Source organism: Naegleria fowleri, assembly GCF_008403515.1.
Source record: "Naegleria fowleri strain ATCC 30894 chromosome Unknown tig29, whole genome shotgun sequence".
In the NCBI taxonomy this organism is placed as follows: Eukaryota; Heterolobosea; class Eutetramitea; order Acrasida; family Naegleriidae; genus Naegleria; species Naegleria fowleri.
Window position 1 is genome coordinate 406,017 of NW_025407961.1, and position 27,477 is coordinate 433,493.

At 36.4% G+C, this 27,477-nt stretch overlaps 17 protein-coding genes across 17 annotated transcripts; 8 read left to right on the plus strand and 9 right to left on the minus strand.

Annotated features, from left to right (window-relative positions):
- Positions 1-449: 449 nt before the first annotated feature.
- Positions 450-1,157, plus strand: FDP41_002404 (uncharacterized protein; the record flags this gene model as incomplete). Its single annotated transcript, XM_044705595.1, has 1 exon — positions 450-1,157. The coding sequence occupies one exon, from the start codon at positions 450-452 to the stop codon at positions 1,155-1,157; it is 708 nt and encodes a 235-aa protein (XP_044563297.1).
- Positions 1,158-1,180: 23 nt separating this feature from the next.
- Positions 1,181-1,771, minus strand: FDP41_002405 (uncharacterized protein; the record flags this gene model as incomplete). The annotated part of the gene is made up of 2 exons (XM_044705596.1): positions 1,181-1,358; positions 1,461-1,771. 2 exons carry the CDS (start codon positions 1,769-1,771, stop codon positions 1,181-1,183), a joined length of 489 nt encoding a protein of 162 aa, XP_044563298.1.
- A 208-nt stretch (positions 1,772-1,979) lies between these two features.
- On the minus strand, positions 1,980-3,011 carry FDP41_002406 (uncharacterized protein; the record flags this gene model as incomplete). Its single annotated transcript, XM_044705597.1, has 1 exon — positions 1,980-3,011. One exon carries the CDS (start codon positions 3,009-3,011, stop codon positions 1,980-1,982), a length of 1,032 nt encoding a protein of 343 aa, XP_044563299.1.
- Positions 3,012-3,108: 97 nt separating this feature from the next.
- On the minus strand, positions 3,109-5,271 carry FDP41_002407 (uncharacterized protein; the record flags this gene model as incomplete). The annotated part of the gene is made up of 1 exon (XM_044705598.1): positions 3,109-5,271. One exon carries the CDS (start codon positions 5,269-5,271, stop codon positions 3,109-3,111), a length of 2,163 nt encoding a protein of 720 aa, XP_044563300.1.
- Positions 5,272-5,601: 330 nt separating this feature from the next.
- FDP41_002408 (uncharacterized protein) lies at positions 5,602-6,171 on the plus strand (the record flags this gene model as incomplete). Its single annotated transcript, XM_044705599.1, has 1 exon — positions 5,602-6,171. The coding sequence occupies one exon, from the start codon at positions 5,602-5,604 to the stop codon at positions 6,169-6,171; it is 570 nt and encodes a 189-aa protein (XP_044563301.1).
- A 149-nt stretch (positions 6,172-6,320) lies between these two features.
- FDP41_002409 (uncharacterized protein) lies at positions 6,321-8,380 on the minus strand (the record flags this gene model as incomplete). Its single annotated transcript, XM_044705600.1, has 2 exons — positions 6,321-7,986; positions 8,037-8,380. 2 exons carry the CDS (start codon positions 8,378-8,380, stop codon positions 6,321-6,323), a joined length of 2,010 nt encoding a protein of 669 aa, XP_044563302.1.
- A 185-nt stretch (positions 8,381-8,565) lies between these two features.
- Positions 8,566-9,054, minus strand: FDP41_002410 (uncharacterized protein; the record flags this gene model as incomplete). Its single annotated transcript, XM_044705602.1, has 1 exon — positions 8,566-9,054. One exon carries the CDS (start codon positions 9,052-9,054, stop codon positions 8,566-8,568), a length of 489 nt encoding a protein of 162 aa, XP_044563303.1.
- Positions 9,055-9,236: 182 nt separating this feature from the next.
- FDP41_002411 (uncharacterized protein) lies at positions 9,237-9,621 on the minus strand (the record flags this gene model as incomplete). Its single annotated transcript, XM_044705603.1, has 3 exons — positions 9,237-9,417; positions 9,471-9,522; positions 9,570-9,621. 3 exons carry the CDS (start codon positions 9,619-9,621, stop codon positions 9,237-9,239), a joined length of 285 nt encoding a protein of 94 aa, XP_044563304.1.
- Positions 9,622-9,690: 69 nt separating this feature from the next.
- On the plus strand, positions 9,691-12,641 carry FDP41_002412 (uncharacterized protein; the record flags this gene model as incomplete). The annotated part of the gene is made up of 3 exons (XM_044705604.1): positions 9,691-11,679; positions 11,736-12,388; positions 12,446-12,641. 3 exons carry the CDS (start codon positions 9,691-9,693, stop codon positions 12,639-12,641), a joined length of 2,838 nt encoding a protein of 945 aa, XP_044563305.1.
- Positions 12,642-13,027: 386 nt separating this feature from the next.
- FDP41_002413 (uncharacterized protein) lies at positions 13,028-13,486 on the plus strand (the record flags this gene model as incomplete). Its single annotated transcript, XM_044705605.1, has 1 exon — positions 13,028-13,486. One exon carries the CDS (start codon positions 13,028-13,030, stop codon positions 13,484-13,486), a length of 459 nt encoding a protein of 152 aa, XP_044563306.1.
- A 1,403-nt stretch (positions 13,487-14,889) lies between these two features.
- On the plus strand, positions 14,890-16,917 carry FDP41_002414 (uncharacterized protein; the record flags this gene model as incomplete). The annotated part of the gene is made up of 1 exon (XM_044705606.1): positions 14,890-16,917. The coding sequence occupies one exon, from the start codon at positions 14,890-14,892 to the stop codon at positions 16,915-16,917; it is 2,028 nt and encodes a 675-aa protein (XP_044563307.1).
- Positions 16,918-16,988: 71 nt separating this feature from the next.
- Positions 16,989-18,626, minus strand: FDP41_002415 (uncharacterized protein; the record flags this gene model as incomplete). The annotated part of the gene is made up of 1 exon (XM_044705607.1): positions 16,989-18,626. The coding sequence occupies one exon, from the start codon at positions 18,624-18,626 to the stop codon at positions 16,989-16,991; it is 1,638 nt and encodes a 545-aa protein (XP_044563308.1).
- A 53-nt stretch (positions 18,627-18,679) lies between these two features.
- Positions 18,680-19,294, minus strand: FDP41_002416 (uncharacterized protein; the record flags this gene model as incomplete). The annotated part of the gene is made up of 1 exon (XM_044705608.1): positions 18,680-19,294. The coding sequence occupies one exon, from the start codon at positions 19,292-19,294 to the stop codon at positions 18,680-18,682; it is 615 nt and encodes a 204-aa protein (XP_044563309.1).
- Positions 19,295-19,501: 207 nt separating this feature from the next.
- On the minus strand, positions 19,502-20,650 carry FDP41_002417 (uncharacterized protein; the record flags this gene model as incomplete). Its single annotated transcript, XM_044705609.1, has 3 exons — positions 19,502-19,915; positions 19,992-20,454; positions 20,520-20,650. The coding sequence occupies 3 exons, from the start codon at positions 20,648-20,650 to the stop codon at positions 19,502-19,504; spliced, it is 1,008 nt and encodes a 335-aa protein (XP_044563310.1).
- A 325-nt stretch (positions 20,651-20,975) lies between these two features.
- Positions 20,976-22,382, plus strand: FDP41_002418 (uncharacterized protein; the record flags this gene model as incomplete). The annotated part of the gene is made up of 1 exon (XM_044705610.1): positions 20,976-22,382. One exon carries the CDS (start codon positions 20,976-20,978, stop codon positions 22,380-22,382), a length of 1,407 nt encoding a protein of 468 aa, XP_044563311.1.
- Positions 22,383-22,995: 613 nt separating this feature from the next.
- On the plus strand, positions 22,996-25,516 carry FDP41_002419 (uncharacterized protein; the record flags this gene model as incomplete). The annotated part of the gene is made up of 3 exons (XM_044705611.1): positions 22,996-24,188; positions 24,505-24,655; positions 24,878-25,516. 3 exons carry the CDS (start codon positions 22,996-22,998, stop codon positions 25,514-25,516), a joined length of 1,983 nt encoding a protein of 660 aa, XP_044563312.1.
- A 630-nt stretch (positions 25,517-26,146) lies between these two features.
- FDP41_002420 (uncharacterized protein) lies at positions 26,147-27,460 on the plus strand (the record flags this gene model as incomplete). Its single annotated transcript, XM_044705613.1, has 1 exon — positions 26,429-27,460. One exon carries the CDS (start codon positions 26,429-26,431, stop codon positions 27,458-27,460), a length of 1,032 nt encoding a protein of 343 aa, XP_044563313.1.
- Between the last annotated feature and the right edge of the window lie 17 nt (positions 27,461-27,477).

The following is a 27,477-nucleotide window of genomic DNA, read 5'->3' on the forward strand; positions in this document are numbered from 1 at the left end:
ACCCCCAGAATTCCCATAACAGGTTCATCTCAACACTGATCTCATAGAGTAGGCACGCAAATCCCTAAGCTATATAGATTCAAATCTTCGTTGAATCTAGAAACATCTCCGAATCTTATATGTGTATCAGCCTTTACCCCGCAGGAAGGCTGTCGAGCCTATGACCACCATCATTGATGGTTTCTTTAATAGTATCTCGACTCGATTCATTTGCAAGACAGTTGCCGGCTTGCCATAATATCGATCACCCTGTCTACATTGTGCAACTTGGCTTTGTCAAAAATTGTAACAACACATTGTATTCTTGGAATACAACACGTTCAAGTGTTCCCGTAGGAGACTTGGGTATCTCTCGCAGGCACCTCGAGATAAAGGCGTAGAAACTAACTTTCGTCAGCCACCACAGGACCAGTTACGGCATTTTTTTGAAAGCGCCATCGCAAGAAAAAATGAAACGAAGCTTTGGAAGTTTTTCAAGTGAGACCTCACTGCTGCTGACGATGCGCATCAAAAAGAAGAAATTGACCATGCCATGCACGGAACATGCAGCACAATTCCAACAACAACAACAACAAACAAACATAGCCATACCAATATCTCCACACATCCGTTATGGTGATGTGGGAAATCAACCATCACCACATCATCAAACAAGTATTTTGCAAATTTCAACACAAGATCAGTTTCTTGACTCTATTTGTGGATTTTATCACTTTATAAGACCTAAACTTCGCGAATGTGATAACTCTGATCCGAACAATAATTGCTGTTGCATAACACAATGTCAATGGCAACGGAAATTCGGAAAGAAATACACTCTATCTATTTATAGGAACGAAACTCTACAAAACTATTCGTTTGAAATTATTGAATCGAATATGGGGAAGGAAGGGAATCCTGAACAAATTACTGTAATTGATGGATTCGTAGAGAGCGAACCCTCCAATAATACAAGAAAAATTATACTACAAATTGATCGACAAACAAATTATAGACCTCTTCATAATCAATGTGCTCTGATGAAGTTTTCGGAACAAAAAATAGACTATCGGTGCGAGGCTAAATTCTTTCCTAATTGTAATATATCAAATATTTCAAGACGAATGATTACTTTTGAAATCATGAATTGTAGACTTTACTTTGGAATGGTGCAATAGTGTAATAATTTCCATGCATGAAACTATCGGTTACTGATCTTGGGGATTAGGTATCTTTTCGAAAATTGACATGAATTGCACTTGTACTCTGTATATATTTGTTTGTTATTTTCATTTTCAATCTCTCTCACTGTACATGTTTTTCCTGGAATAAAAACCATTCCACACTTTTTACAAACAGTTCGTTTGATATTGGAATGACTTTCGAAATTAATAATTAAAAATTGAATGCAATTCCATTTCAATAGCAAATGTTTAAAATATGAACAATTTCAAACTCCGATGTCTCACTCGATTACATACAGTCTCAGAACATTTTTCTTTGCTATTTTCTTCATTGTATTCGAGTAATGTTTGCTTACTTGCAGATCCGACGTGGTAATATTTGAGGTGTTTTCTTGTTTCAAGTCGAAGCAATTAGCTCCGCGATGAGCCATAAAATTTGCAGCTTGATATAAAAAGTTCATGGTATGCTGATGAAAAGAAGCAGTATTGTTGGGCTCCACTTTACTTGTATGCTGTTGTTGGCTAGATGGTGTTGCTCCGTCTTTGTTTAATTGATTCAGTTTCTTGTTTTCAGGAGAAGCATTTTTCTCTTGTTTGGTTGTCATCATTTTTTTAACAATTCGTCTTTCAAAAAAATACGGTCTGTGATTGATAAGGATTTCGACCCCAGGAACCTTGATAGAAGCGCTGCTTCCTACGACACCAAGAGAAGAACATCTAGGTTGTGATTCTACTTGTAGAGTTGTGACCTCTGACTAGGATCCCAACTGGATCCGGATCTTGGAAGTGTATAAACAGGCCTCGTAATAAATTTTTTTAATAATTTATTTGATTCAGTTGAGAGGAGTTCATATTTACAAAGGAGGAGGGTTGAGACATGGATGAAGTGTGGAAATTGGGAGACTGGTAGTGATTAGGTGACTTTTGAACGAGCATGTCTAAAGACTGATCTAAACTTCTGTCTGTTAACAACAATGCTTCTCGTATGTCCAAATCCTGAAAGTTCATCTCTGAAAGTTGTTTGTGCTTGTCAAGAAAATCGAGGACCTTAATTTTATCGCCCCTATAGGCTTCAGTTGCAAAAGTAGAAATATCTGGAGAAAATCCAATTTCTATAGCATGCTTATAACTATCTCGTTCTTCTTCAGTCAGAAAAGTAGGCATATTGAATGGTGACGAGTAAAAGTTAGAAGATGAAAACTCTGTTGAGCTTTGTACAGGTTGGATTGTGTTTCGTGGAATTGTTGTCATTGAAGGATTTGATGGTCTTGAGGAGTTTGGTGGAAGAGGAGTAATATTTTCATTGATATTCATTAATGTCGGAGACATTAGGTTTCGCTCTGTAGTTGGCTTAGTATTCAGCGTCTGTAATAGTAAATTAAATTTGATCTTGCGTCTCTTTTCTTCCTCTTCTTCCATCTTCATTTCATGCTCCACTCGTTTAATATATTCCAACTCAAAATCAGGCTTGAAGTTATAAACTTCATAATTTTGATGCAATCGAGAATCGACCACAAGATTTGGAACACCAGTTGATAACACGAAAGAATTAGTACTCATTGAAACAGATGGTGGTCTGCTGATTTGGCCCCTCGGACTCGTTGGTTGAAAATCGTTCATACTATTCCGACGATTGCCAACTGCCTCAATTCCGTTACTTGGCTGCGGATACATGTTCTTCCTTTCAGCCTCTCTTCTTTTTAACACATCTTGATACGATTCAATTATTTCAAAATCGCTTTCGGAAGATGATGATCCATGAGATTTACGATGATTTGTTTTCTTTTGATACGTTTCAATGATTTCGAAATCATCTTCCTCTCTTTCCCGATAGGCGAAGGGCTTCATTTTTTTCAGTTGCAAAAATAAAAATTTAGGTTCTAATTGAGCAATTCACAAAGCCGCGGTTTTGAAATGGAACATGACACACCGACAAAAATTTACCTTAATTCTTTGGTTCTTTCTTGTCTACGAGATCCAATATGAGCTGCTTCAATTTCATTTTCTTTAAATATAGTCTGTGTTTGTCATCATAATTGATCACACAATACACAATGGATTCATCACCTGCAACGACTGGTCTTGGATAAATGGTGTCATAAAGAAATGGAACAGTTACAACATCATTCAGATAAGGAGCTAAGAATTGATCTTTTAACATGGCTTTCAAATCATCCACTCTGCAACACAACACAAAGTCACAAATTGGGTTCATATTACATATAAAATCTCCATCCAAATCTTTAAATTCAATGTCTTCTTTTGAACCTTTTTTCTTCTTCTTGTTGTCCATTTCAGGAAAGTTTTTTGATGATTCATAAATCTCCTCTGATGTGAAATAATGAGAAAAACTGGTCCATTCATATGTGATTTTCACTGGAGAGATGTTAAACTCATTTACAAAGAACTTGGTCCATTCAATGGAGGCTTCTAAATTTGCCAATCCCCATGCTCTAGAGAACAATTTCTTCGCTTCCATGATCATGTTTGATTTTGTCACAACGTCAGCCTCCTTTAAAGATTCAAATAGTTGTTTAACATAGAACATTGATTTTGATTTTTCAATATTTCTTGTTCCACAAAGTTGTCTTAGATCGTTCTTTACATCTTTCCAAAATTGTTTTTCATCTTTACCATGTCTCAAATACACGTCTTTGCATTGCAGTAGGATAGCTCGATATTCATATTCGCCATCTAAGGCATCAATATAAAAAAGTGTTGGTTTAGCACTCAAACTCGAATAGTAAGGTCGAATGACATCGGATGCTGTGTTGTGATTATAGATCAAATATCTATATAAATTACTTGAAAATCGTAACGAATTTAGCATGAATTCCAATAAAAAGATGCTTCTTTCATCATTTGCTTTGATTGACAATCTTCTCAATTTAGAATAGTGAATCTCGAATGTTTGTTCAAATATTTGTTTGTACGTCTGATGTTTCTCAAAATAGTTTTTCAAACTTTGAAAGACACTCGCAGCAATGTACAAATCAGGATGTGAAAAACAGTCCACCATGAATGTTACTACAAGATATTTCATCACTCGAATGGCCATTTCCTTTCCTAAGAATTTCAATTGACAGCTGAGAGAATCAAAGATACAATCAAGTGCGACACATTGTGACACTGTTTGAGGTTTTTCCTGAACGACACATTCATGAAATGAAATGGAGGTTTCTCGTAAGATGGTAACCATTTCTTTCACGATGGAGGCATTCTTTTCGGTATATTTGGTTAGAAAACGTTTTTGTAAACGAATAATCTTTTGTTCATCGGTTTCTTTCAAATGTAAGAGTAATTTCCAATAGAGATCCAAATGTTGCTTTGCAATGGAGGTTACTAGAGAGTCATTCCCAACAACGGTCAAGTGATAATCAATTTCACTGAAACTATCAAAGTAATCGCAATTGAAAATTCCTGTGCTTCTCCAATTAAAATCATTCCAAGCCACCAAGCCTAATTCTTCCTTCAGATGTTGACCATTTTTTTTTGCCTTAATACTGTTGTAACAAGAGATAAAAATGGATTTGATGAGACAAGTTATAGTTGTTTTTGGATTTTGTAACGAATGTGAGTGAATGAATTCATTAACTTTGTCGCCCTGGTGTAAAGGATCCGAAAGGAGTGTTATTGGTTGTGAATTGTTGTTGTTGTTTACAGAAATGTCATTTTCATCGATTATCTCACCTCTGTGATCCAACAACCGCTCTTCATTCATGATTGTATTCACAGTCATCATGGATTTTGATCCAATAAAATCCAACAATTTTGAATGCATCTCTTTGAATATCATTCGAAATATTTGATGTCGATGTAAGAGATTTTTCATTTCCATTCGATTGAAAAAGTACTTGTTGTAAAATAAAAGAAGGTGATTGCAATGCAATTGTGGCCTTGTGTCATTGTCATTACTAGAAGGAAGAATCTTCTTGTGTTTGCTTTTGGATGGATCCTTTGTACACTCTTTTTGTTCATTACGGACGAATAGAAAGAGCAATCCACATAATTGTCGTTCCCAAAACACTTCATTTTGACCGGTGCATGCATTCCAGTGATGATTCAAAGAAAAGATGTTCACAAATTCTCTCGGGTGAACAACGAGCATATCGAAAAATGTAAAGGATGAGATCAGGATGGAGATGGGTAAAGAGTGAGCCAGATGCTGGTGACGAGGAAGACATGTTTTTTAAATAATGCGAAAAATATGAAATGCCACCTTGAAGTGCATTGTTCAAATTGAGAATGGGAGTTGTACTTGTCAACCAACAACAAGAACTTCATCAAAGTCCTCTCTGAAAGGCATTCATGACCAAACTTATTTTAAATCAAGCATTCAATAAGAGAATGAGTCACTCTCTCAGGGATTCTTTGCAACAATCTTTGTTTGATTTGTTGATTCTTTTTCGTGTGAACAATGTAAATCATCGAGTAAAAAATGTCTTTTCAACAACAACAACGAACGAATCGAATGATGCTTCCTTCCTCGTATCAAGACATGTCTCCTTCCTATCTTTACAATGATGCTCCCTATGGCGGCTATGGAGGTCTCTCAACACCATCGCCACCATACAATTATTCCGATCCATATTACAATAGTATGCAAAATCGGAGAGGTTATTATGACAATTACATGATCGGAAATGAACCTCTCTATCATGAAGATAAATTATTTGATGAAGATTTACTCATGTATGACCGACCAACCTATAGACCAAGTCGAATGATTGCGAATCCAGATTTTGGAAATTTTAATTATAAAAAGGGATTCACAGCAGAGGTTTGGCTAAATGATGGAGAAACAGTGGTATTAAATGGAGATTCAAGAAAGAAAACGTATCGTACTCATTACAGCCCAGAATATTTACGAAGTTTTTTCTTTGGATGGGTTGGACGACTCATACGATATTTATGGTTGGATCGATTGTTTGGATTACATGTCGATACAGTGAAGGAAGTGAAAACTAGAAATTATATTTTTGTGACAACTCAAATCATTCCAGAGTGATCAACACATTTACTTCTTCATGCCAAAGTTGCAGCATGGTTAGTGGAGATGGCCAAGAGATGCGTTTGTACATCATTATGGACTTGGGAGTGTGTTGACTGAAATATTTCACATTTGCATAATATCCTAAAAATTAATGGACGTGGCATCTACTTGACGGACTTGAGTGATTCAATTTCTTTCAAAAGATCATTAACTTGATTTCTAAACGTCTCCTTCACATATTTAAACTCTTCTTGGAGACTCTGAAGTGTTTCTTCCTTTTCGCCAATCAAATCCAAAGCTGCTTCGTATCGATAGGTCAGATCGTTGGCCTGTTTGACCAATATTTCCTTTTCCTTAATTTCATTTGCGAGAGTTTGATTTGTCTGTTTGTACATGGACAATCGTTCTGTCAGATCGTCCTTAATTTCTTCCAATTCTCTAATTTTCTCATAAAGTGTTTTGATTTTCAAGTCCTTCTGCCGTAATTCTTCTTCTAACTCAGTTGGAGCCAGTAAACTCGAGTTAACAGTTGTAGGTGATGACAATCCTGCCTCTTGGTTGACATTAGTTTTTTCAATCACCAAAGACTCAGGACTTTGTGCTTCAGGACTTGGCGTTTTTGGAGATCGATGACTTGGATGTTTATCGTGAAGTGATATGTGGTGGTTGTTCTGTGATAGAACCTCAATCTCGTAGTTAAGCCTGGATATTGTCGTGTTGAGTTCGTTCATTTGCTGATCTAAATATCTATTTTCTTCTTGCGCTCTCGCTAATGAGCTCTGTAACGAGCTCACTGTCATTTCTAATTGTATCCTCTTTGTTCGCTCTTGATCGGATTTGTGTTTTTCAGCTATAAATGTCTCCTTCAACTCTGAAACCTCCTTTTCCAATTCCACATTTGTTTGCTTGAGTCTATCGTTCAGTTTGTTTAATCGAATAACCTCCTGTTCTGACATTTTGAGATTATTCTCTGCGATTTGAAGCTTGGCTTGATACTTCTTCTCACGTTCCGTGAATGAAGATGTTTTGGCTGCTGTCGTTTTCTCAAGAGAGTTAATCTGCTCCAAAAGTGGCTTTGTAGCATCGGGCACCAGTGTGAAAATTTCTTGAGATCGCTCCTCAAGTTCTCGATACTTTTTCATCCAAGACTCTGCTTCTTTTTTGAGTACTTCTACTTTTTCTTCGCTTGTCTTATTTACAGTTGAAACCATTTCTCGTAATTGCTCTAGCGTTTTATGCAGTTCAGTTAATTCAATTTCGTACTTCTTGGCTACTTCTGCCAATTTCATTTCAAGTTCAAGGTCGTATTCCTTACGTAAATCCTTAATTATTTTCTTATTCTGTTCATTTTCATTTGTCAATTCAGTGACTGATTTTTCAAGTGACTCTATTTGTTTTAAGTGAGTTGTGATTTGCGAGTTTTGTAACTCAATTTTTTCTTCAGTCTTCTTTTGTTCATGTTCCTTTAATTGTTGTTCCAATTTTTCTTTTTGTTGCTTTAAATTTTCTTTTTCTTGAGTTTCTTTTTCAAGCTGTGATGTTAGATCTGATATGGTTTTTTCTTTCGCCTGAAGCTCTTTCTTCAACTGTTCTTTATCTCTTCTCAAAATGGCTGTCTTGTTTTCCTCCTTTCCCAGTCTGGTGCTAAATTCTTCTTTAAGTGTGTCGAATTGTTTTTCTTTTTCTTTTGTTTCCATTGTTAAATCATCAAAGCTTGTTTGAATTTTTTGTTTTTCCTTTTCTAAAATCTTAATCTTATTTGAATAATCATTAATTGTTTTAGTTGCCTCTTCATATTGTTCTTGATGATATTTAGAAGCTTTTGACAATCTAAAATAATTATTTCAATAATTATTATTGTTATGAATTTTGAAACATACGCTTCAATTTGTTCTTTTAACTCCTTCACTTCTGGATCTTCCTGTGAAGCATCTCCCAATTTGACTCGAATGCATCGGTTCGGATTAAACGCAACATTTGTGGTACTGCCACCATTTAGCGTTGTTGTGGGTGTTTTCAGTTGTTTGTTGACTTGATCAGAGGAGGGTGTTTTGGATAACAAAGCTGATGATGAACTTTTGACAGGTGTGGATACATTCTTGCTTGGAGTTTTTGTGTTTTCGTGCTGTTGTTGTGTTGTTGTATCGGAAGAAGAATCTGTGGAGGTGGAAAGAGCCTTGTCGATGGTTGTCTCTATTCGCGAAAGAAAGGAAGCAAAATTCATTTTTTTGTTTCTTCTTTCCATCATCATCACGTCATTCATCCCCCTCCGCAATAGAAAATATAAATGATTATCGATTGATGGTGTTTATTACAAGTGCCCAGAGCACATCAAAAGGCAAATACTGTCCATAAATAATTCCATATTTATAATCTTCTTTTCAAAAGGATCCAAAGTCGATTCAAAATTTACCAATCTTCTTCCTCTTTTCTGTACTTGAATTTGGAAGCGTAAGACTTTCCTTCTGGTTCACTGCTCTTCTTAGATTCTGGGTCCTCAATTTCGTATTCAAACCCCTGACTCTTACAGTAGTCAATGGCATCTTCCAAAGAATTGAAATACATATAGGTAGTCATTAATGGATCATTGGTAGCATTCCAGCCCATCATAGGATCGTGCCACACTTCTCCGTGTGCTGATTGCTTCTTCCATTCAACTCTCCACTTGAGTGTTTTAGAAATGCCTTGTTGTGTTGCTGATTTGCTTGGTCTATAAATTCTCACAGTTCTTGAAATTTGATCCTTAGGAACACCAGAAATTAAACTTCCATGTCCGGTGGTTCTTTCTGTTGAATAAAAATTAAATTGAACACATGATGAAAGTTTGTTGAGAGAGGTTTTGTTGTTGTTCATTACAACCTTGTTCGACAAGGACAGAAAAGATTTTAAACTTCTCATTTTTTCTTTTTATTTTCTTTGAAAACAAAACAAGGCGTTTGGCAGTTTTATCTGGGCTCATTCAAAAGCTTTGAGAATAATAAGCAATACATTTGAATGGATGAACGTCATCAATCATTCGGATACAAGTCTCCTTTGATACCTTGGCGAGATCTTTTTACTAAAGAAAATTTTTGTAAAGCCTATTTTCTTGAAGGCAACGTCTCAATTGACGGAAGATGGCATTGAATGTTTTTCATAAAAGCAGCAATCTTTTGATGAACGTTCTCCGCCTCATGCAGTAATTGGATCTGATCTTCTGAACACGAGTCTATCTCCGTCTGAATGAATCGTTTCAGTGCTTGATACTCCTCTTCAATTTCTCTGAAAATATCGGAACAAGATTTTTCAAATAAATCAAATTATGACAAACTTACTCCAGCTCCTTTGATGTTGTTTCAAAATGTCTTGCCAGGTCTGATTTAAACTCTGTTTGGAAGGATAACCGAATTACCAATATAAATGTCATTACAAACCTTGAAAGCATGAAAGAGGAGTTGAAACAGACGATTCTTCTGCTGGATCCATTTTTTGTAAGGCTTGAAAATTTCAACATCCCGCCTTAACTTTTGAAAATAAATAGATAAACCTCAAAAAATGCAACAAACAGGAGCTTGGGCTTTAAGGAAGAGTTTAAGTACCCCTGTTGGGACAAAAACTACGTCAAATCAAAGCCTGAAACCACAACCGTTCATTTCGAATGATCACATCATGAACGACAATATAGAAAATGAAGTGCAAGGAAATTCTAATATCAAAATCGGCAAGAAGCAGGACCTCTCTATTTCCGACAAGACACCTCAAAAGACTCCCAATTTCAAACGAGTGTCTTTCAGTCTAAAGAAAAATGCTTCTTCAAGTCAAACACCAGCCATCACCACAGAGAATCCAACCGAACAAAATCGATTGGAAGAAATAGCTTCACAACAGTCGCCCAACGTCTCGCCCGATAAGTTCTCCTTCACCGTCTGTTGCACTTCAACACAAAAGAATTACAAAATTCTCATCAAACGCAAAGATGTCAACAAACTGAAAGTGTCGAAAATTAAATCGAATTTATTCCGAGTTGTAAACATCCCTGTGGAGGAACAAGCACTCTATGCACCATGTGATACACTATCGGTTAAACCTCTTGATGATGCTGTTACGGGAAGAATGTTAGATTTGAACGAAAACACCATACTGTTTCTTGTGCACATTTCTCAACAGGATATTTTCGAACAGCAAATGACGGCAAATATTGAAGCACAACAACAAAGGAATGGCACCATTTTAAATCCATCTTTGGAGACAGAATTTGAAACAACTGCTACAGCATCTATTAAGGATGAATCAATGCTTCAACTTTCACCACAGATGCAAACTAAGAAAGAGGAAGAACCGTCTCAAGATTACTCATTAATCAAAGATCTATCAACAGTTACTACTACGTCAGAAAAAAACGTGCCACTTAATAATTCAACGAAAACAATGGAAAATTTACCTAAAGAAGTTTCATTGTCATCAATGGTAACACAAGAATCAACATTGGAAAAAGAACGAGAATCCATGATCACGCTCCTCAAAAACCAGTTTTTGGAAGAAAAGATGCAACTGGCGAGAAAATATGCAATAGAAAAGAAAGAAATTCTTCAGAAAGCCAATGAAGATAGACAAGAGCTAATGATGGAAAATACTCGGCTTAGAAAAGAGTTATTGCAGTTCGCAAACATGTCCACTGTTAATCCTTCAACCAACCATTTAGTGACATCTATTCAACAGGAGGAAATTTTGAAACTACAATCCATACTGTCGGAACATCAACAGGCCTTAATTGAGAAGGATAAAATTATTTCAAAATTGGAAAAGGAGATTTCAAACCTTAAAAAAGCAGCAGAGACAGACTCTCAAGCTTGGAAGAACAGACTGGAACTCGAAAAACAAGTGAGTTGGAATCGCGAAAAGGAAATGATTTTAAAAAACTGGGCTGAAGAGATTGAAATTTTAAAGCTTTCTCAACAACAAGAAAGAATAGAAGCTCAAAATATTATTGATCAAGTGGAGACCGAACTCCAAGTTGCCAATAACAAAATTGAATGTGATCGAAAATTTGTTGAATCAGCAGATCTGGCGTTGGAGACGTTGAAAAATCAAATTGCTAAACTTTCTCGAGGAGACTACGATACTGCGACATTAATGATGGAAGCTGCAAAAGAAAAAGCTCTGATCGAGAAACGGTTTAACGATTTACTGATCAGCTATTCTTCTCTAAGAGAGTTAATGGATGAAGAAGTCAAGAAACGTAAACAATTGCATAACCTTGTGGAAGATATGAAGGGAAACATTCGAGTAATTGTACGTCTCAGACCATTACTTGAGGATGAACAACCTACTGACTTGATGCAGGGTCGCTTGGAAATCAAGGATGACAATACAATCATTGTCGCCACTCAAAATTTTGGATCTAAAAGTCATGAATTTTACAAAGTATTGGATGAAAACTCCACTCAAGAAGATGTATTTGAACATGTAAAGCCATTAATTCAAAGTGCTCTTGATGGTTATAATTTATGCATTTTTGCATATGGACAAACAGGTTCTGGAAAGGTAAGGAAATTTTAAACTTTTATTTCACACTGAATCATCACATGTATGTACATAAGACCTTTACAATTCATGGTGACAAGGTACAATACGGATTGATACAACGAACTGCACGGTACTTGTACAACACACTGGAGAAGCAAACAGGAGCAAGAAGAGAAACCTTCTCAATATCTTGCAGTATGGTGGAATTGTATTTAGATAATTTATATGACTTGTTCGATGAATCTGTTTCATTGATTGACCCACAACATCGCTTCTCAAATGTAACTGCAACTCAAAAGAAGAAACCTCAATTACGACAATCAAAAAATGGAAAAATGTCTGTCACTAATTGTACTGAAATAATGGCTCGCACTCCTGAAGAATTACTGACTCTCATCGACGAAGGTAATGAAGCAAAACAAGTGTTTAAAACAGAAATGAATGATCAGTCCTCTCGTTCACACACAATATTTACCATAAAACTAATCATTGAGGGCACCACACAACCCAACTCATTGAATCCAAACGGAAAGCATTACAGAAAAGAAAGTAAGATTGCATTTGTAGACTTGGCTGGTTCTGAAAGAGTCTCAAAATCCAATTCAACAGGAGAACGTTTTAAGGAAGCTCAACATATCAACAAGAGTCTTTCTTCACTGGGAGATGTCATTGCAGCACTTTCTGCCCATCAAAAACATGTGCCTTACAGAAATTCAAAGCTTACCCTGTAAGTATCATACTATGAACTGTTATGAGTGTTCAGTTGACGTTACAAAATTTGCAGCATGCTTCAAGAAATGATTGGAGGAAATTCCAAGACACTCATGTTTGCGAACATTTCACCTGATCGAAAGAGTATTTCTGAGACCATTTCAACCTTGTCGTTTGCCTCTCGAGTGAAATGTGTTCAGAATCATCCCATTCTTTCCAGACAGGTGGTTGCAACAAGCAATGACGATACAAGTTCTACGTGCTTATAAGCGCTGACGACTCTACCACCATCTCTATTTTATAGGGTTTGTAATTGGTGACCATAATGTATTGAGAGTCAAAAGAAATCCATCAAGAGAGATCTGTAAAGGTGAGAATAAAGGAACAAGACAATGCTGTTCAATTCCGAGACTGCCATCGGAATTTTTGAACCACACTACAGCATTCTCTTATTATTGGATTAGCCAATTCAGGTCCTGAGTTTTATCTATTTCCAGTTTAAGTAAATTTAACGTTCGGGAACAAAAAAGTCATCTCGGAAGGTGAACTGAAGAGTATAAATACGAATAGCGTGAAAGCATTGTCCAGATCAACAACAACAACAACTCAAAAACAAAACAACTTAATATCTGTATCATAAAAGCAAGGTGTAAAGATGACTAACCATCACAACAGACAATTAGCCAAGGCTCACCCAAGAAGTAATTGGTTGAACACATTCTTTGATGATCCCTTCTTTACTGCTTTCGACAGAAACGATGATCGCTTGGTCTCCGTATTCAGACCTACCACTGACGTTTCCGAGACTGATCGTGAAGTCAAGATTGTGTGTAACGTTCCTGGTATGACCAAAGAAAACATTAAGATTGATGTCGATGAGGAACATCGATCACTCACTGTCTCTGGTGAAATGAAAAAGGAGACCAGAGAAGAGAACGAGACTTATCACTGTGTGGAGAGATCGCATGGTACCTTCTCAAGAACTGTCTACTTACCATCGAATGCAGATTTGGATGGCATTAAGGCGAATCTTGAACATGGTGTGTTGAGAGTGAGTGTTCCAAAGATTGTTGAGGAACAAAAGAAGAAGACAAGGTCAGTCAATATTGAGTAAATGTCGCTTTCTTGAAAATATTTGATAATAAAATTTGAGTGGTACAACTCTTGAATAATTGTGAATTAAACAGTGAAATTCAGTAATTTCAATTTCAATAACGGATCTTTTGACAGATCCCTGAACCACGCGTCTTGTCAGGTTCAGATAAAACATACAGTGGCACTTCTAAGAGAGAGTTGTTCTAGGTATTTTAGAATTGTTGACAACCCCATGTTGTTCTTCCATCAATCCTGACTTCATTCTTGTTTTATGGTGACTCTTCGACAAAGTTTGCTATGATGGACTTAACCTCACATTTTTAAATAATGTGGTTGATTTTTATTTCAGCAAAAATCTGGTTCGTTATCGCTATCGTCATCATTATAATTAGAAGCATGACGATGCATGTTGAATATCAGATCAAAGCTGCTCGCACGATGCCACCCTAAAGTAGATAGCTGATTGTGGTGATAGTAGTTGGCGTTGCGAGACGTCTTCATCAACCATAAACAAGATTCTGCCATGGTTTTGTGGGATTCTTCGAAGAAGCTTACAATACTTCGGAACATGATCTCACTACATTGAGTTGTGGTTAATTCTTGTGTGAACATGTCGTAAGAAACACAAAAGTCTCCTAAATCTGTATACCAGAGTTGATGGTATCTTCGGAGATGATGCACCATCTCGGAAACAGGAACGGTCACTTGTTGGTTGATCATACTGGTCACCTCTGTGAAGAAATTAATATTGTTATAATTCATCAGGTTATTGGATGAAAGATTATTGTTGGACATTTTACAACTATACATGATATTAGAGATTAGAGAAATAGATTAGAATATTATTGATATGGATCCGATCTTGAGCGAGAGTGCTCTTTTTTTTCTTTGAAAATTCTTGAACAACAGGCATGGCCATTTGTTTGAGTTGAAAATCGAAAGCCGCTCTGCATTTTTTTTTGCTGTTTGCAAAAGTCGAGTTCCCAGGTGTCGTTGGCGGTAAAGACACACCACTCAGACTTGTTTCCTTACATCCAAATTCCAAACTTTATCTCAGCATCTCAATGTTTGCTTTTGATCAATGATGAAACGTTGCCATAAAGACACTGCTGTAGGGAATGCCACTATAGATGCAAGAATTAATGATTGTTTATAACACTTCCTAAACAATCAAAATTCTATAAAAAGATCGAAGTTGTTGCTGCACCAAAAAAATAGAAAATTTCTCATCATTCCGCACGTGTCGCACAATATTGAGTTGTTGTTTTGAAGGCTCTTTACATCCGCATCGGAATCAAACACCACCATCTTCAATCATAAAAACAAATAGAACGCTTTGATCTTGCCTACAGACCGAAGATTTGGTTTTGTGTGATCATCATTAATATTCAACAACAACAATAATAGACGTTTCAAATCATCATGAATATTGTTTATCAAACATCATCAGTGGCCTCAACATCCAGGCCGTCTTTCACTCATCCGTCAAGAAGCAGTACTGAAGGAAGTGATCTTCCTGATGATTTGGGGTCGAGTGGCGATTTAGAGCCTCCAAACCCGTCCAACAATGTGCACCACCAAAGCCAAGCCTCTATAGGTGGCAGTACCAACGCCACTTCAAACAACCATCCTTCTAGAGAAGCAAGTCAAAAATCTTCCAATAATCATCACCATCATCAAAGTAAATTTCATAAGAACGCCAATCATGAAAAGAAGAAGAAAAGGGCACTCAATTTTCTGAACAACATTCCTACAACACACATTCCAACAACAACAACTAACAACAACAACGTTTCTCAACGTACACCACCAACTCCCACTGCCAGTACACCAAGGAGTAGCAGTAGCGGAGAAAGCACGAGTAAAACTACCACGACCAGCACTGGTTCCTACCCACCAACACCAACCAACAACCTTCTACCAACAACAACTCGTGCTTCATCCGCCGTCTCTACTGATCAAAATATTTCTGAGCCAACCAATCCTTCGTTAATCACTATTACTGTAGAACAACCAACAGATGAACACTCATCACTTGGTAATCATAACAATGGATCAAACAAACTCACTGTAAATATTCCTAAAAGTCACCCCACAGTCGTTGCCAATCGAATTATTGGAGAAACTTCAAAAATTACGAATAATTCTTCATCCAATGTCACCTCTGCTGGTTCAAGGGCAAACGGTCATCATTTACCACAAGAATCTGGAAGAGAGCATCAAAAGCAACATCATCACCACAGATATCACCAGCAACACCTCAATCACCCTAAACACCACCATCATTCTAACAAATCTAAAACTAAAGAAAAGGCTCTTGACTTTTTGAGCAACATTCCAATGAAGAAGGCAGAAGAGACTCCAAAGCCAGAAGTAACGTCACAATCACAGAATAATGTAACATTATCTCCAACAAAACGTCCCTCTACTCATCAACCAAAACATACTCTTCCTAGACATATCAAGAAGATTAACTCTTTAGAGGAAGTATTTAACGCTTCTCATATTGAGGATAATGACAGCAATAGTGACAATCAAAAAGAAATTGAAGAGCCAAATGATGACGAGTATATACGTCGTTTACATTTCATGGATAAATCGGCTCCAGTACCCTTTTTAGTTTGTTCATTTATCAGATCAAAGAAATCCCTACCCTCGAACACAATTCAACACGTGCCGTCTGTTGGAAACGCACCATTGCCAAGTACAAACATTGGAACTTCTAACTCACCTTTGGATCATGCTAATCTAGAACCTCCAACTCTTTCATTGGAAGAGTTAATTAATAAGCAAATGGAGCTAGAGGCAATTACTTACAGCAAAAAACCAACGAGCTACAGGGCCTATATTTTAGAGCCTGCTCAATCAATATATGATCCATTATTTTTAGATGACCCAAATATCAGAACAGCAAGCAAAAGAAAAGTAATGACTTTTCCTGGTTTAATGACATCAACAATCCCCTTTTTAAAATCAAAAGCTTTAAAGAAGGATTTGAACGAACAGTTCAGACAACAACATGAAAATTGTTTATTAACACTATCCAAGATTAGAAACCTGAAAAGAAAAATTGTGAAGGTTGTTTTACGAGAAAGACCAGAAGAATTAGCAATTGCAGCCGTCGCTTTTGTGTATCTTGAGAAAATGATTTTGAAGAATCTAGTCCATAAGGCTAACAGAAAACGAATAGCTGCCGCTTGTTTATTCTTAGCTTTTAAACTTAACCTTGAAAGCCCTCATGAACAACGAAAACAAGTAACATCTGAATTTTTGGACGAAATTGAGAACGTCTTTGACGTAAGTCGAAAGAAAGTTGTTCCTACTGAATTTTTTGTTATGGCAGAAGGTCTTCACTTTAAAATGATTGTTGACCCAAAGGAAATACAGCCCCACTTGCAAAGACTAATGAGCAACGAGGAAGATCAAATTATTCAACAACCTGATTTTTGATCTTCTCTCTGTCACGGAGTTGAATTCTGTAATACACTTTCAGACAACATTAAAAAACAAAATATTTATGCTCAATCTAACAACTTTAGAATCGCTTGCATCTGAATTAGGGATTTTGAATCAATGAAATCATAAACCAGTCGCAAATACACAGCATACAATGTCTCGATGATGATTGGCTTTACATCCTTGATCGTATTATTTGAACTGACAGAGAAAAGATCTTTGAAGAGTGAAACTGCGGTCAGCTTTTCCATATTGTGGGCGCAATATTTAAGAACTGCTATCGCATCATTGATAAAAGATTCTTGGAGGAATATTCTGTCTGCCCCAAAGATTCCAGAGGTGATGTTGGTGCTTGGGCTTTCAAAAAGTGAATCACCATAATGTTCTGAATACAAAGTGATTTGATCAAGTTGAGTTAGATATTCATGGTAGTATAGTTTCTTCTTCTTAGTTTTTTGAGAATTATTATTCTCAACATCCACTTGAATGTCTAGATCGCTAATTACATCTATTGTCCGAGATTTTACATTGCTGTTTGAAGGATCATTGTGTGAGTGACCAGTGAGATCCTCCTTAATCACCTTCAAGCTCTCTTCCATGATATTCTTAGCTTCAGCATTTCTCTCTTTGATAATGCTCACCTGTTCTAATGTTGGGACTCTGTATGGTACTTGTTGAGATGTCAATTGATAGAGTACTCTCAAGAAAGTAAAAATTGAGCTTTTAGGCAAAACCTCTAGTCTACTGGCAAATACTTGACAAACAACACTCAACACTTTTTCATTGATTTCATTTAAAAGTGGGGAGTAAATTTCATAATCTCTAAAATAAAGAGGTGACAATGATTCATTATTTGTTGCCATCTCATTTCTTAAATAGAGTTGTCTATGAGCAACACCTGTGAAAAAATCTTCGTTAGCATGTGATGATCCAAGAATTAAACTATTATATGATGACTGCAACTCCTTGGAGCTTGATGATGTTGTCAATGAAGGCAGCTTTTCACCATTATTATATTTGGTTTTCACACCCTCGATTGAGCTAGCCAAAAAAATCATAGTCTTCTCCTTCTCAGGCATCTCTCTTCTTTTTATATTTTCAGTATTAAAGAACAATAGTAATATAGATTCTATTTTAGATAGAAACAATAATTGAATTTCAGATAATTTAGAAACATTCTTTGTTTCAAAATAAATATAAAGGAAGACTGGAACATGTTGTAATAAAACTAAATCCAAATTAGAGTTTTTGGAATCAGTTTTTGTGTTCAGCAAAAACAAGTGATAGGCAACTCTGAGATAATTCTGATACATTTGATTTTCACTTTCGGAAGAAACTTTCTCACGAATGAACAAATCAACCAAGAAAGAATTTACCAAAAAGGCTACTTGGTCATTGGATAATATCTTGTTGGAAATATCGCTAAAATTCCTCTCCAACTCTTCTCGGGTGATCTTGTTGTACGCAGCGTTGATCATATCACTCTCATTATTGTTTGATGATGGCAAATTTAAAAGCGTAATCTTGGACGAGAAATATCCAATAATACTCTCGGGAGTTGATAGCTGTTGTTGAGCTGAATCAAGAGGAGTCGTGGTGTTGTTATTATTATTAATAATATTATTGGAATTGGATGATGACGAAGAAACATTCTCTCCACCTGCGAGTGCCGATGAAGAGGATGCGACGATTGCGTTGGACATTTTTTTTGTGAGTGAATCCAAACTCAAGCATATGAGATTGAAAAGCTTTTGAGTTATTGAAATCTTGGTTTATTGGTGTTGTGGGTTGGCTTGTCTTTGAGATTCATGACTTGACGTACTTTTCGTTTGCTGGTGATTTTTACACCACTCAAATGGTGTGCTTTTCCTGGAACATATTTTTCATGTGTGGTGTCGAATTGAGTGGGTAAACCTAGTGCTTTCATTAATTGTAAATTTTCATCATCTTCTACGGTGGGAATGATGAGATCATCGTCGTCAATATTTGATGCTTTTCCGTATTTACTTGTATTTCTTTCTCTTTGTATTTGATACATATTCTCTGAAGAAGAATTCGATTTTCCATTTAAATTAGGTGCTGTAGATTTTGAGTGTTGTTGTTTTGAGTCATTTCGCGTTAAAGTGTTCATTGTTGTTTTCGAAATGTTATCAGTCGGAACTTTTCCATACGATGCATTCACTCCGTCATCACTAGTTCGGAAAGCACCTTTTTTCTCTTCATGATGATGATCGTTTGATTTATAATTTTCAGATTCAATATTTCTTTTATTTGGATAGGGTTGATATCGGGATGTAGTGGAGACGGCACCTTGAGGTTTCGATGCAGGTTGATGATGTTGCGGATTTGCATTTCGACTTTCTCTTGGCATTTTTTTTGGTTGAAACATGACCAATTTCTAATTAAATGCTGGAAATGAGTAAGATTGAAATTGTCACATGTATTTTGGGGATGGTATAACAGGTCTTGCTTACATGTATAGTCATTTGTTAGAAGTGTAAGATTTTGTAATGGCGGCAAAGCATGGCCCTTACCTCACTAAATCGTTGTTTTCTTTAAAATAGCATCAAAAAAAGAGTTAAGCTGTGGTATCTGAAGAGGAACGAGATGTAAAACCGTTATTTTCGTGATCACTTTCGTAATATTCATCATCAGTAGATTCGTGTATTTCTAGAGTGAGTTTTTGTTGACGCTGCTGAAGTTTGTAAAATACTAAAAAGTACGTCAAAAACAAAATCCAATCTACAAAATTAATCAGGAACGATATTTTCAGATTGGTGGCATGTGAAAATTCTGGAGTAATGCTTGTGATAAAAAACGAAATATTTAAATAGGATAGTAAAATATTAGAAATGATATAGCCGGTTAAAACGCAACAACTGAGCCCTACAAGACAACAAAATGGATTTCCTGTTAGATTCTCTTGAAAACATTGAAAGAATTTGTGGTTCTTCTTAATTCCCCCCGTTAACTGGCTATCAAAAGTATAGACCTGCAGTAATTAAGTGTATTTTAATATTGTTTATGTAAAATAAGTAAATATTAATTATTATTTTCGTAATACTTACCTTAATACCAAAAGCAAACACTGCAGAAAAAAGTAGAACCACCACAAATTTGATAAATTCAATAGTGGTTATTAAAGCATTGATAGAGAGTAAATGAGGATGCAAAAAATTGTCGAGATTCTTTTCTAGTTGTACAGAGTCGCCTCCACTAATGGAATTAATTTGTAAATAAATACTAGTACACGTTGTCATGAAAATTGTTGTTGGTATCAAGCAAAGTAATGTCACAAGAAATTCAAAAACATGTTTTGAGTGTCGTTGGTGATCTTCTGAACGGCTATAAACAACAGCGTTTCTGAAAGGCAGCAGAATATCGTCTTCTTCTTCCTCTGAATTATTGTCGTCGTTCCCGAACAAATATTGATTGTAATAATTATTTACAAACGATGAAGGCTTTCCTCCATCCACTATTCGTTGATTAATGACATTGGTGGAAGTTACAGAGGGAGAAAATTCCGAAGAGCTAACCATGTTATGTTTGGAAGTAATATTATTTAACGCTTCATATCAGATACTTGTACAACTTACTGCAATCCGGATGTATTCAAATATGAATAACTGTCGTTACTTGACGATGCAGGAACGCCTCCTATTCCAACGTTTAAACTTGTGCTGTTTGCGGATGATGAGAAGGAGTAATTATTGCTGAAATTGTTCATTCCTTTCGTTGTAGGAACTCTAAACAATTTGGAGTGTTATTATTGTTGCTACTATGATGAAAAAGAGTTTTGTTTTTTCAGAAAACGGTGTTCCGATGATGGTGGTAATGCCTTCATGAAAGGCCTTCTGAGATTTGTTGTTGGCTCAATTTTTTAGTTCAAAGGTAAAGCATCGTTTTTTTCAAAGAGGGCGTGTTGGTTTGTACAAGCAACGATGCAACGATGACTCAATTCGTGAAACAACGAGTGTTTCAGAAGGAAGGTCCTCTTTCTTTCCATCATCATGATGGTCGTTGTAAATTTCTAATGAATGCCCAAAGAAAAAATGAAGCGAGTATTGGCTTTCGAGAACGTTCATCATGTTGCTCTTCTCTCCTCTATTGTCGGTGTTGCAGGCAAATCATCATTGCGTCGGGGAGTGGTAACGTCTGCTATGCAAACACATCAATTCCATACTCAATCAATTGTGAATGGAACTACCCGTATTACAACAAGAGTTACACCAACTTCTATTACTACCGTTTCCTATGAAAATCCAGAAGAAACAAGAGCAATGGTTGAAAAGAAGTACCTCCGTAAAGCACAAACAGCGTTGGATAAGAGAAATCCAGAGTCAGTTGAACAAGCTGTAGAAAATATATTTGAAGATTTGAGAATTCATGGTGTTAGTCGCCCAAACCTTGCTACATACACCACCTGCATAAATGCTTTGGTTAAAGGAGAAAAGCCTGAGAAAGCTCACAAATACTATGACAAGATGCTTGAACAATACTCCTTGAAGGATATTCCATTCAGTTTGCTTGTTTTCATGATTGACTCTTGCAAACACAAAAGAGAGGAGGTGAGAGCTGTAGACTATTTCACACAATTCAAAGAAAAGTTGAAAATTCATGAAGAAGCAGGAGAATCAATTCCAAACAGAGAAGCAATTATCCTAAAGGCGTATACAAATTTACTAAACAACATGAGCAACGTTTTGGATAAGGAAAAGTGTAACTTATATTTTGAGGAGTTTAAATCAACTTATGGAGAAGATAAGGTCGACTACACCATGTATGCGTGTATGATGAAAGTGAATTCATTTCTTCAAAACTATGAAGAATGTGCTCGAATTTTGGATATTGTCAAGGAACGAGTTTACACAATCATCCCTTCAGGATCCGATATGAGCCAATCAAATCCTTCACAAGTTTTGACTCTCTTCTATTCAATGATGATTACAGCTTGTACATCCGTTGAACAAGTTGAAATTGTTAGAAAGCAAATGGAGGATGAGCAAATAAGTTATAATGACAAAACATACGTCAACATTCTCAAGAAATATCTCCAGTTTGACAATTACAGCAAGATGTATGATCTCTATGAGAATCACTTGAAGCCAAACACGTCCATCAGAGCCAAGGAGCCTGTTTTCTTTTTGCTGTTGGAAGCATGTTATCGTGAAGCATTCAAGAGAGGAGAAGAATCTAGATCGGCCACAGGAAACGAAATTTACAGGAAAGCCATATTCGATATGCATCAAATCAGAAGATATTGGACTGAGATGAGAAATAGATATGGCCACAAGAAACCAAGCGAAACAATCATTGATGCTCTTCGTAAAATCGTTGCGACAAACAAACAAGTTAAGAAGGAGTACAACGCTCAACTGAAGGACTTATTCAAACAACAAAAACAAACAAAACTGGAACATCTCAAGAAACTTCATGCAGCATCGGAAAAGAAACACTAGATTGGTATCTACTTTTGCAACTTTTCATAAAAAAAGCATTACTCAGAAGAGAAAGACTTGTTCTTTGAATACGGCAAAGAACGTTCTTCATCATCAATCGTCGTTATAAGGGAACCAAACTTTTCTGGCCTTTCTGTCTTCTCTTCCGGTGAGAGAGAGACCTCCTTCCGTTCTGTGTTGACGTCATGTGTCAATCACTTCAGTCAAATTGTTTTCAAAAAGAACACTCAAAAAATATCAAGTCTGTCTCACCACCAGAATCTCCAACAACATACACTCATTGCCTGAGGAACGACTTTCACTCCCTGTTCTGTTGGTTGATTGATTCATATCAGTTCGTCTTTGAAGTTATCATCACCACACAACTCCCTATTAGGAGTCAATACCTTTGCACTCTTCTACCTGGTGTGCATATTCTCGAGTATTGACATCGATCATCGGACTATCTCATCCCCTTGTTGTTATTCGGTAACACCACCACTGGAATCATCATCACTCACGTTCAAGACGTGTCTTGACTCTTGTGTCAAATATATATACTCTTTCTTTCGTCATCATTCTTCAAATTTCTCACAATCACCATCATCATCATCACTACTATCAGCACACACACATGTCAGTCAGAAGAAGATTTGAAAAGGTCTGGGGAGGACCTAAAGAAGGAAAAGGAAGTGAAATACAAGAAGACGTTCTCTCAAAACAAACTCCAAGAATATCCTTTGAACTCGTGAAAATCAATCGAAGAGGAGCCAGACAAAAAAGAGAACTTGTCTTTTCAGATGATGGTATTTCAAACATGAAAGGTAAACAAAGACAATGGTTCTTCCATATTACTGATTTGTTTGGTATTGAACCAGGAAGACCCATCACCAAAGAGGCCAAACCTGTGCTCAATTTGAAAGTGATTAAGCGATATCAATTTGAATGTGAAAGTGACGAACAATTAGAGAAAATTGCCAAAGTCTTTTATCAATTGTACAGTGATCGATTGCCCATCAATAATGCATCACAATATAACGGATATGGAGCTTATATCGGAGATTATGTGAATTCACAACAACTCGCTCCGGCATCTTCTACAACAACAACGACAGCAGCATCGACCTCAACCACTGCAGAGAATGTGAATAACAACAACAACAACAACACCTCTGGTGGATCACCCACTTCGAATCAACCTTCTGTCACTTGTAGTAGTAACAGCAACAATAACAACCATTCATCATCATCCTCTCAACAACAACAACAACAACAACAACAAACATCAAACTCTCCCTCCTCTTCCTCTTTGAATAATCAAACAAATTCAAACAATTCCACTTTCACCACCACTACCACCTACTCTTCTCAACAAAATCCACCACAATATGAATCTCCCAGCATTTTCCAACAACAACAATTGGCTGCATTTATGGGAAAGAAAATTGGCATTCATAGTTTTGAACTTCTCAAAGTCATTGGTGAAGGAAGTTTTTCAAAGGTGTGTCTCGTGAGGAAGAAGGACACTCGTCAAATCTATGCATTAAAAGTATTGGATAAAGCAGAAATTAAACGAAGAAATCAAGTGGAACATACCATCACAGAGAAGAGAGTTTTGAGTAATCACAGACATCCATTCATTATCAAAATGTATCATTCATTCCAGGCTGAAGACAAGTTGTATATGTGTTTGCAATTCATTCCTGGTGGTGAATTGTTTGGACATTTGAGACGAGTGCATCGTTTTCCATTGGAGTTGGCTAAATTCTATTTGTGTGAAGTGGTGTTGGCCATTGAATATTTGCATAACAATAATATTATTTATAGGTATGTTGAATGTGTGACTTGTGTGACAACAAGAATGTGTGTGACACTCTATGATGGATGATACTCTTCTTTATTTCAACCACACACTAAAATGATTGGACTGGATGATACTCATTCAACCACACACTTACTAAAACGATCGTTTGGACTGATGATGAATGTGTACTTTTCAACCACATATCCACACACACGTGAATCATGATTTGTGTTTCTAAATGTCATTTCCAATGATCACCAATGATCATCCTACTCGAAACACACAACGATCATTTGTGGTGTGTTGTGATCGTTTTACTGACACATTGCATCACTGTAGAGATTTAAAACCTGAGAACATCTTGTTACACTCCGATGGACACATCAAATTGACCGATTTTGGTCTCGCAAAAGAAGGAATTACAAGTGCTGGAGGAAATGCTGCAGGAACTAAAACTAGAACCTTCTGTGGTACTCCTGACTATCTCAGTGTAAGTTTTTCTTTTATTTCACAATAGGATCATTCACACTCAATACCTTTTTGATCACAATCGACAATCGACAACATAACAACAACACAATTCCAACAACACCCAACAACAACACGATTCACACACCAACGGCCATGGTCGACAATGTTCACAATTCCAACAACATCAACATGATTCACCTCAACACCACCACCATAACCTTTTTGTTCACAACTCTAACAGCCTGAAATTATCAAAGGTTTACCACATGGAAAAGCTGTCGATTATTGGTCCATGGGTGTCTTGTTATTTGAATTTTTGACAGGTCGATCTCCCTTCCGTGGATCCAATCGTAAAGAATTGTACGAACAAATCATTCACACTCATCCCATCTATCCCAAAGAAATTACCGAATGCACCACCAAGACCATTCTCGTCTACGATGATCCCATCAAGGGTGTGAAATACAATCAACCTGTGGAGAGAAGTGTTGTGGTGGATCTCTTGGATCGATTACTTGTGAAAAAACCTGAAGAACGATTGGGAGCGAATGGAATTCATGAAATTAAGGGTCATCCCTTCTTTGAAGATGTTGATTGGGATTTAATGTTACAAAAACAAATTCCACCTCCATTCAAACCTCCTCTCTCGGATAATCCCAATGAAAATCTTCAAAAGATTTTGGGAAATCATATCAATGAGAATGGAACTTTGACTTCGGATAATTTATTGAATGCCAAAGAACAAGGAATGATTATGCCCAAGACACCTTTCAAAGCTTCACAATCGCCATCTTTTACTGGATTTTCCTATGATGCAGAAGGTTTCTTGGCAAGTACTTTGGAGAATCATCAAACTCAGAATAACAATTTGGATCTCTAATGGAAAGGAAGGAAATAGGATGCAAAGAGATTTTGTGTGACGTCACATTCCCTATTAGTATTATTAGTATTATTGGTATTTCTGATGAGTATTTCTGTTCGTTTTATTATGTTGGTGGTATGGATGGACACTTTTATCCTTTCAGAAGAATTGATGTGTTGTGTGGAGAGTGTATACTATTAATTAATCTATGATATTCTAATCTTTTTCATATATAAAGACACTTTTTCAAATTTTTCTCTTGTGGATGATGACGAGATGGTTGTGATTGGAGGTGTTATGATCTATCAGAATTTGTGAAACAATGAGATGTCCTCAATGGAGTAAATGAACGCTTTCTCTTGATGAGAATTAATTTTCCATACAAATTGGACAATGCGATTTATACAACCACTGTGGAATTCACTTCCTTTCCACATGTGTCACAATCCAACAAAATTTTGCTCCTCCCTCTTAGTAGTCAGACGACAAACCTTACATCCATCGCAAAGATAGATTGATCATTCTACAAGCTTTTCGGTTCGAATACAAGAGTTAATAATTCGTCCATTCCTTCATCAACATCGATTGAAATCAATAATTCGTCCATTCCTTTATCACCATTGAAATCATTCAAGTCTGACCAAAAAAATGTCAAACCTCAAAAAAACAAGGAGGACTCAACCTTTTGTATCGAAAAGAAGAAAAAACAAGTTTCAATCATCATTCAAAGATTTGTTTGTCCCCGAGAAGGACCGAGTCGAGGAAATTGCCACACATTTTCTGTTACAAGAATATGAGAAAATTTCACAACATTTTGCAGAGGATGATCGTGAATGTTTAACACTCATGGGACGATTGAATTATTTGGCACATTACATTCCTCTGCAATGTGAAAATTTATTTCAATGGTATGGAAAATGTTTCGAGAGAATGAATCGACACGGAAATGCCTTTCGATGTTTCATGATTCAATCACATTTATTTCCGAATCGTGTGAGTGTCATTCAATCATTGCAAAATAGTTTGATTGAGGGAATTCAATCGAACACTGAGAAAATTGTGGATTCCACAAATACAAGACAAACGACAATAACGAAGAAAATGAATTTAGAAGAAAACAAAGCCATCAAAGAATTACAATTTCGACAATTGATGATTCATCCTTTAGATTTTGAATTGAGATTGTTTTTTGTGAAGAAATTAATTGATTCCTATTTGTTGAACACTACTACTAATAATAAGAGAAAACAAAGCAAGATGGCTCACGATATTTATTTATTTGTTCTCGATTACTTTGATAAAAAGTACATTTCAAAGATTATTGAATTGAAAGTGAATCATTCCGTATTGTCTATGGAACAAGTACAAGAATTTAAAATCATGATTGAATTGTTCCAACAAAACAAGTTAGAGAAATATGCCATTGAATTGAATCGACTCGTGCTCAAGCTATGTCCAACCTCAGATCCTCAACTCTACCAAAGTCTCTTTGATTTGTACATGAAAGGAAATGAGTATTTAAAAGCATTCAAAATGTACAGCCATTACATGTATCTCACTGGAAATAACTCGATCGAAAATTATGCAACCTGTGGAGAATGTTTAGAAAAGGCAGGATACTATCATTTAGCGTTGATTGCCTTTTGGCAGTGTCATTCTCAACAACAAGAAGAATTAATGTCCTACCATCACGCACAGCTGCAACAATCACCAGCAACAGAGGAAGAGAGTCCAATCATTGAGGAGATTAAACAACATTCAATGCTAGATCGAACTAAAATCGCTGATATTCATGATGATCAGTCCCTAAAATACTTGAGGCACATTCAAAGTCGACTCATTCCCAAACTTAACACAAGTTCCATTGTTTTAACAAAGGAACAGCAGGACCTCGTCTTGCACATTCAACAACTTGCAGATAGGATTGATTTTAGTGGTAATCGATTATTTAATAATAAATAGCACAAACCAACATGTCA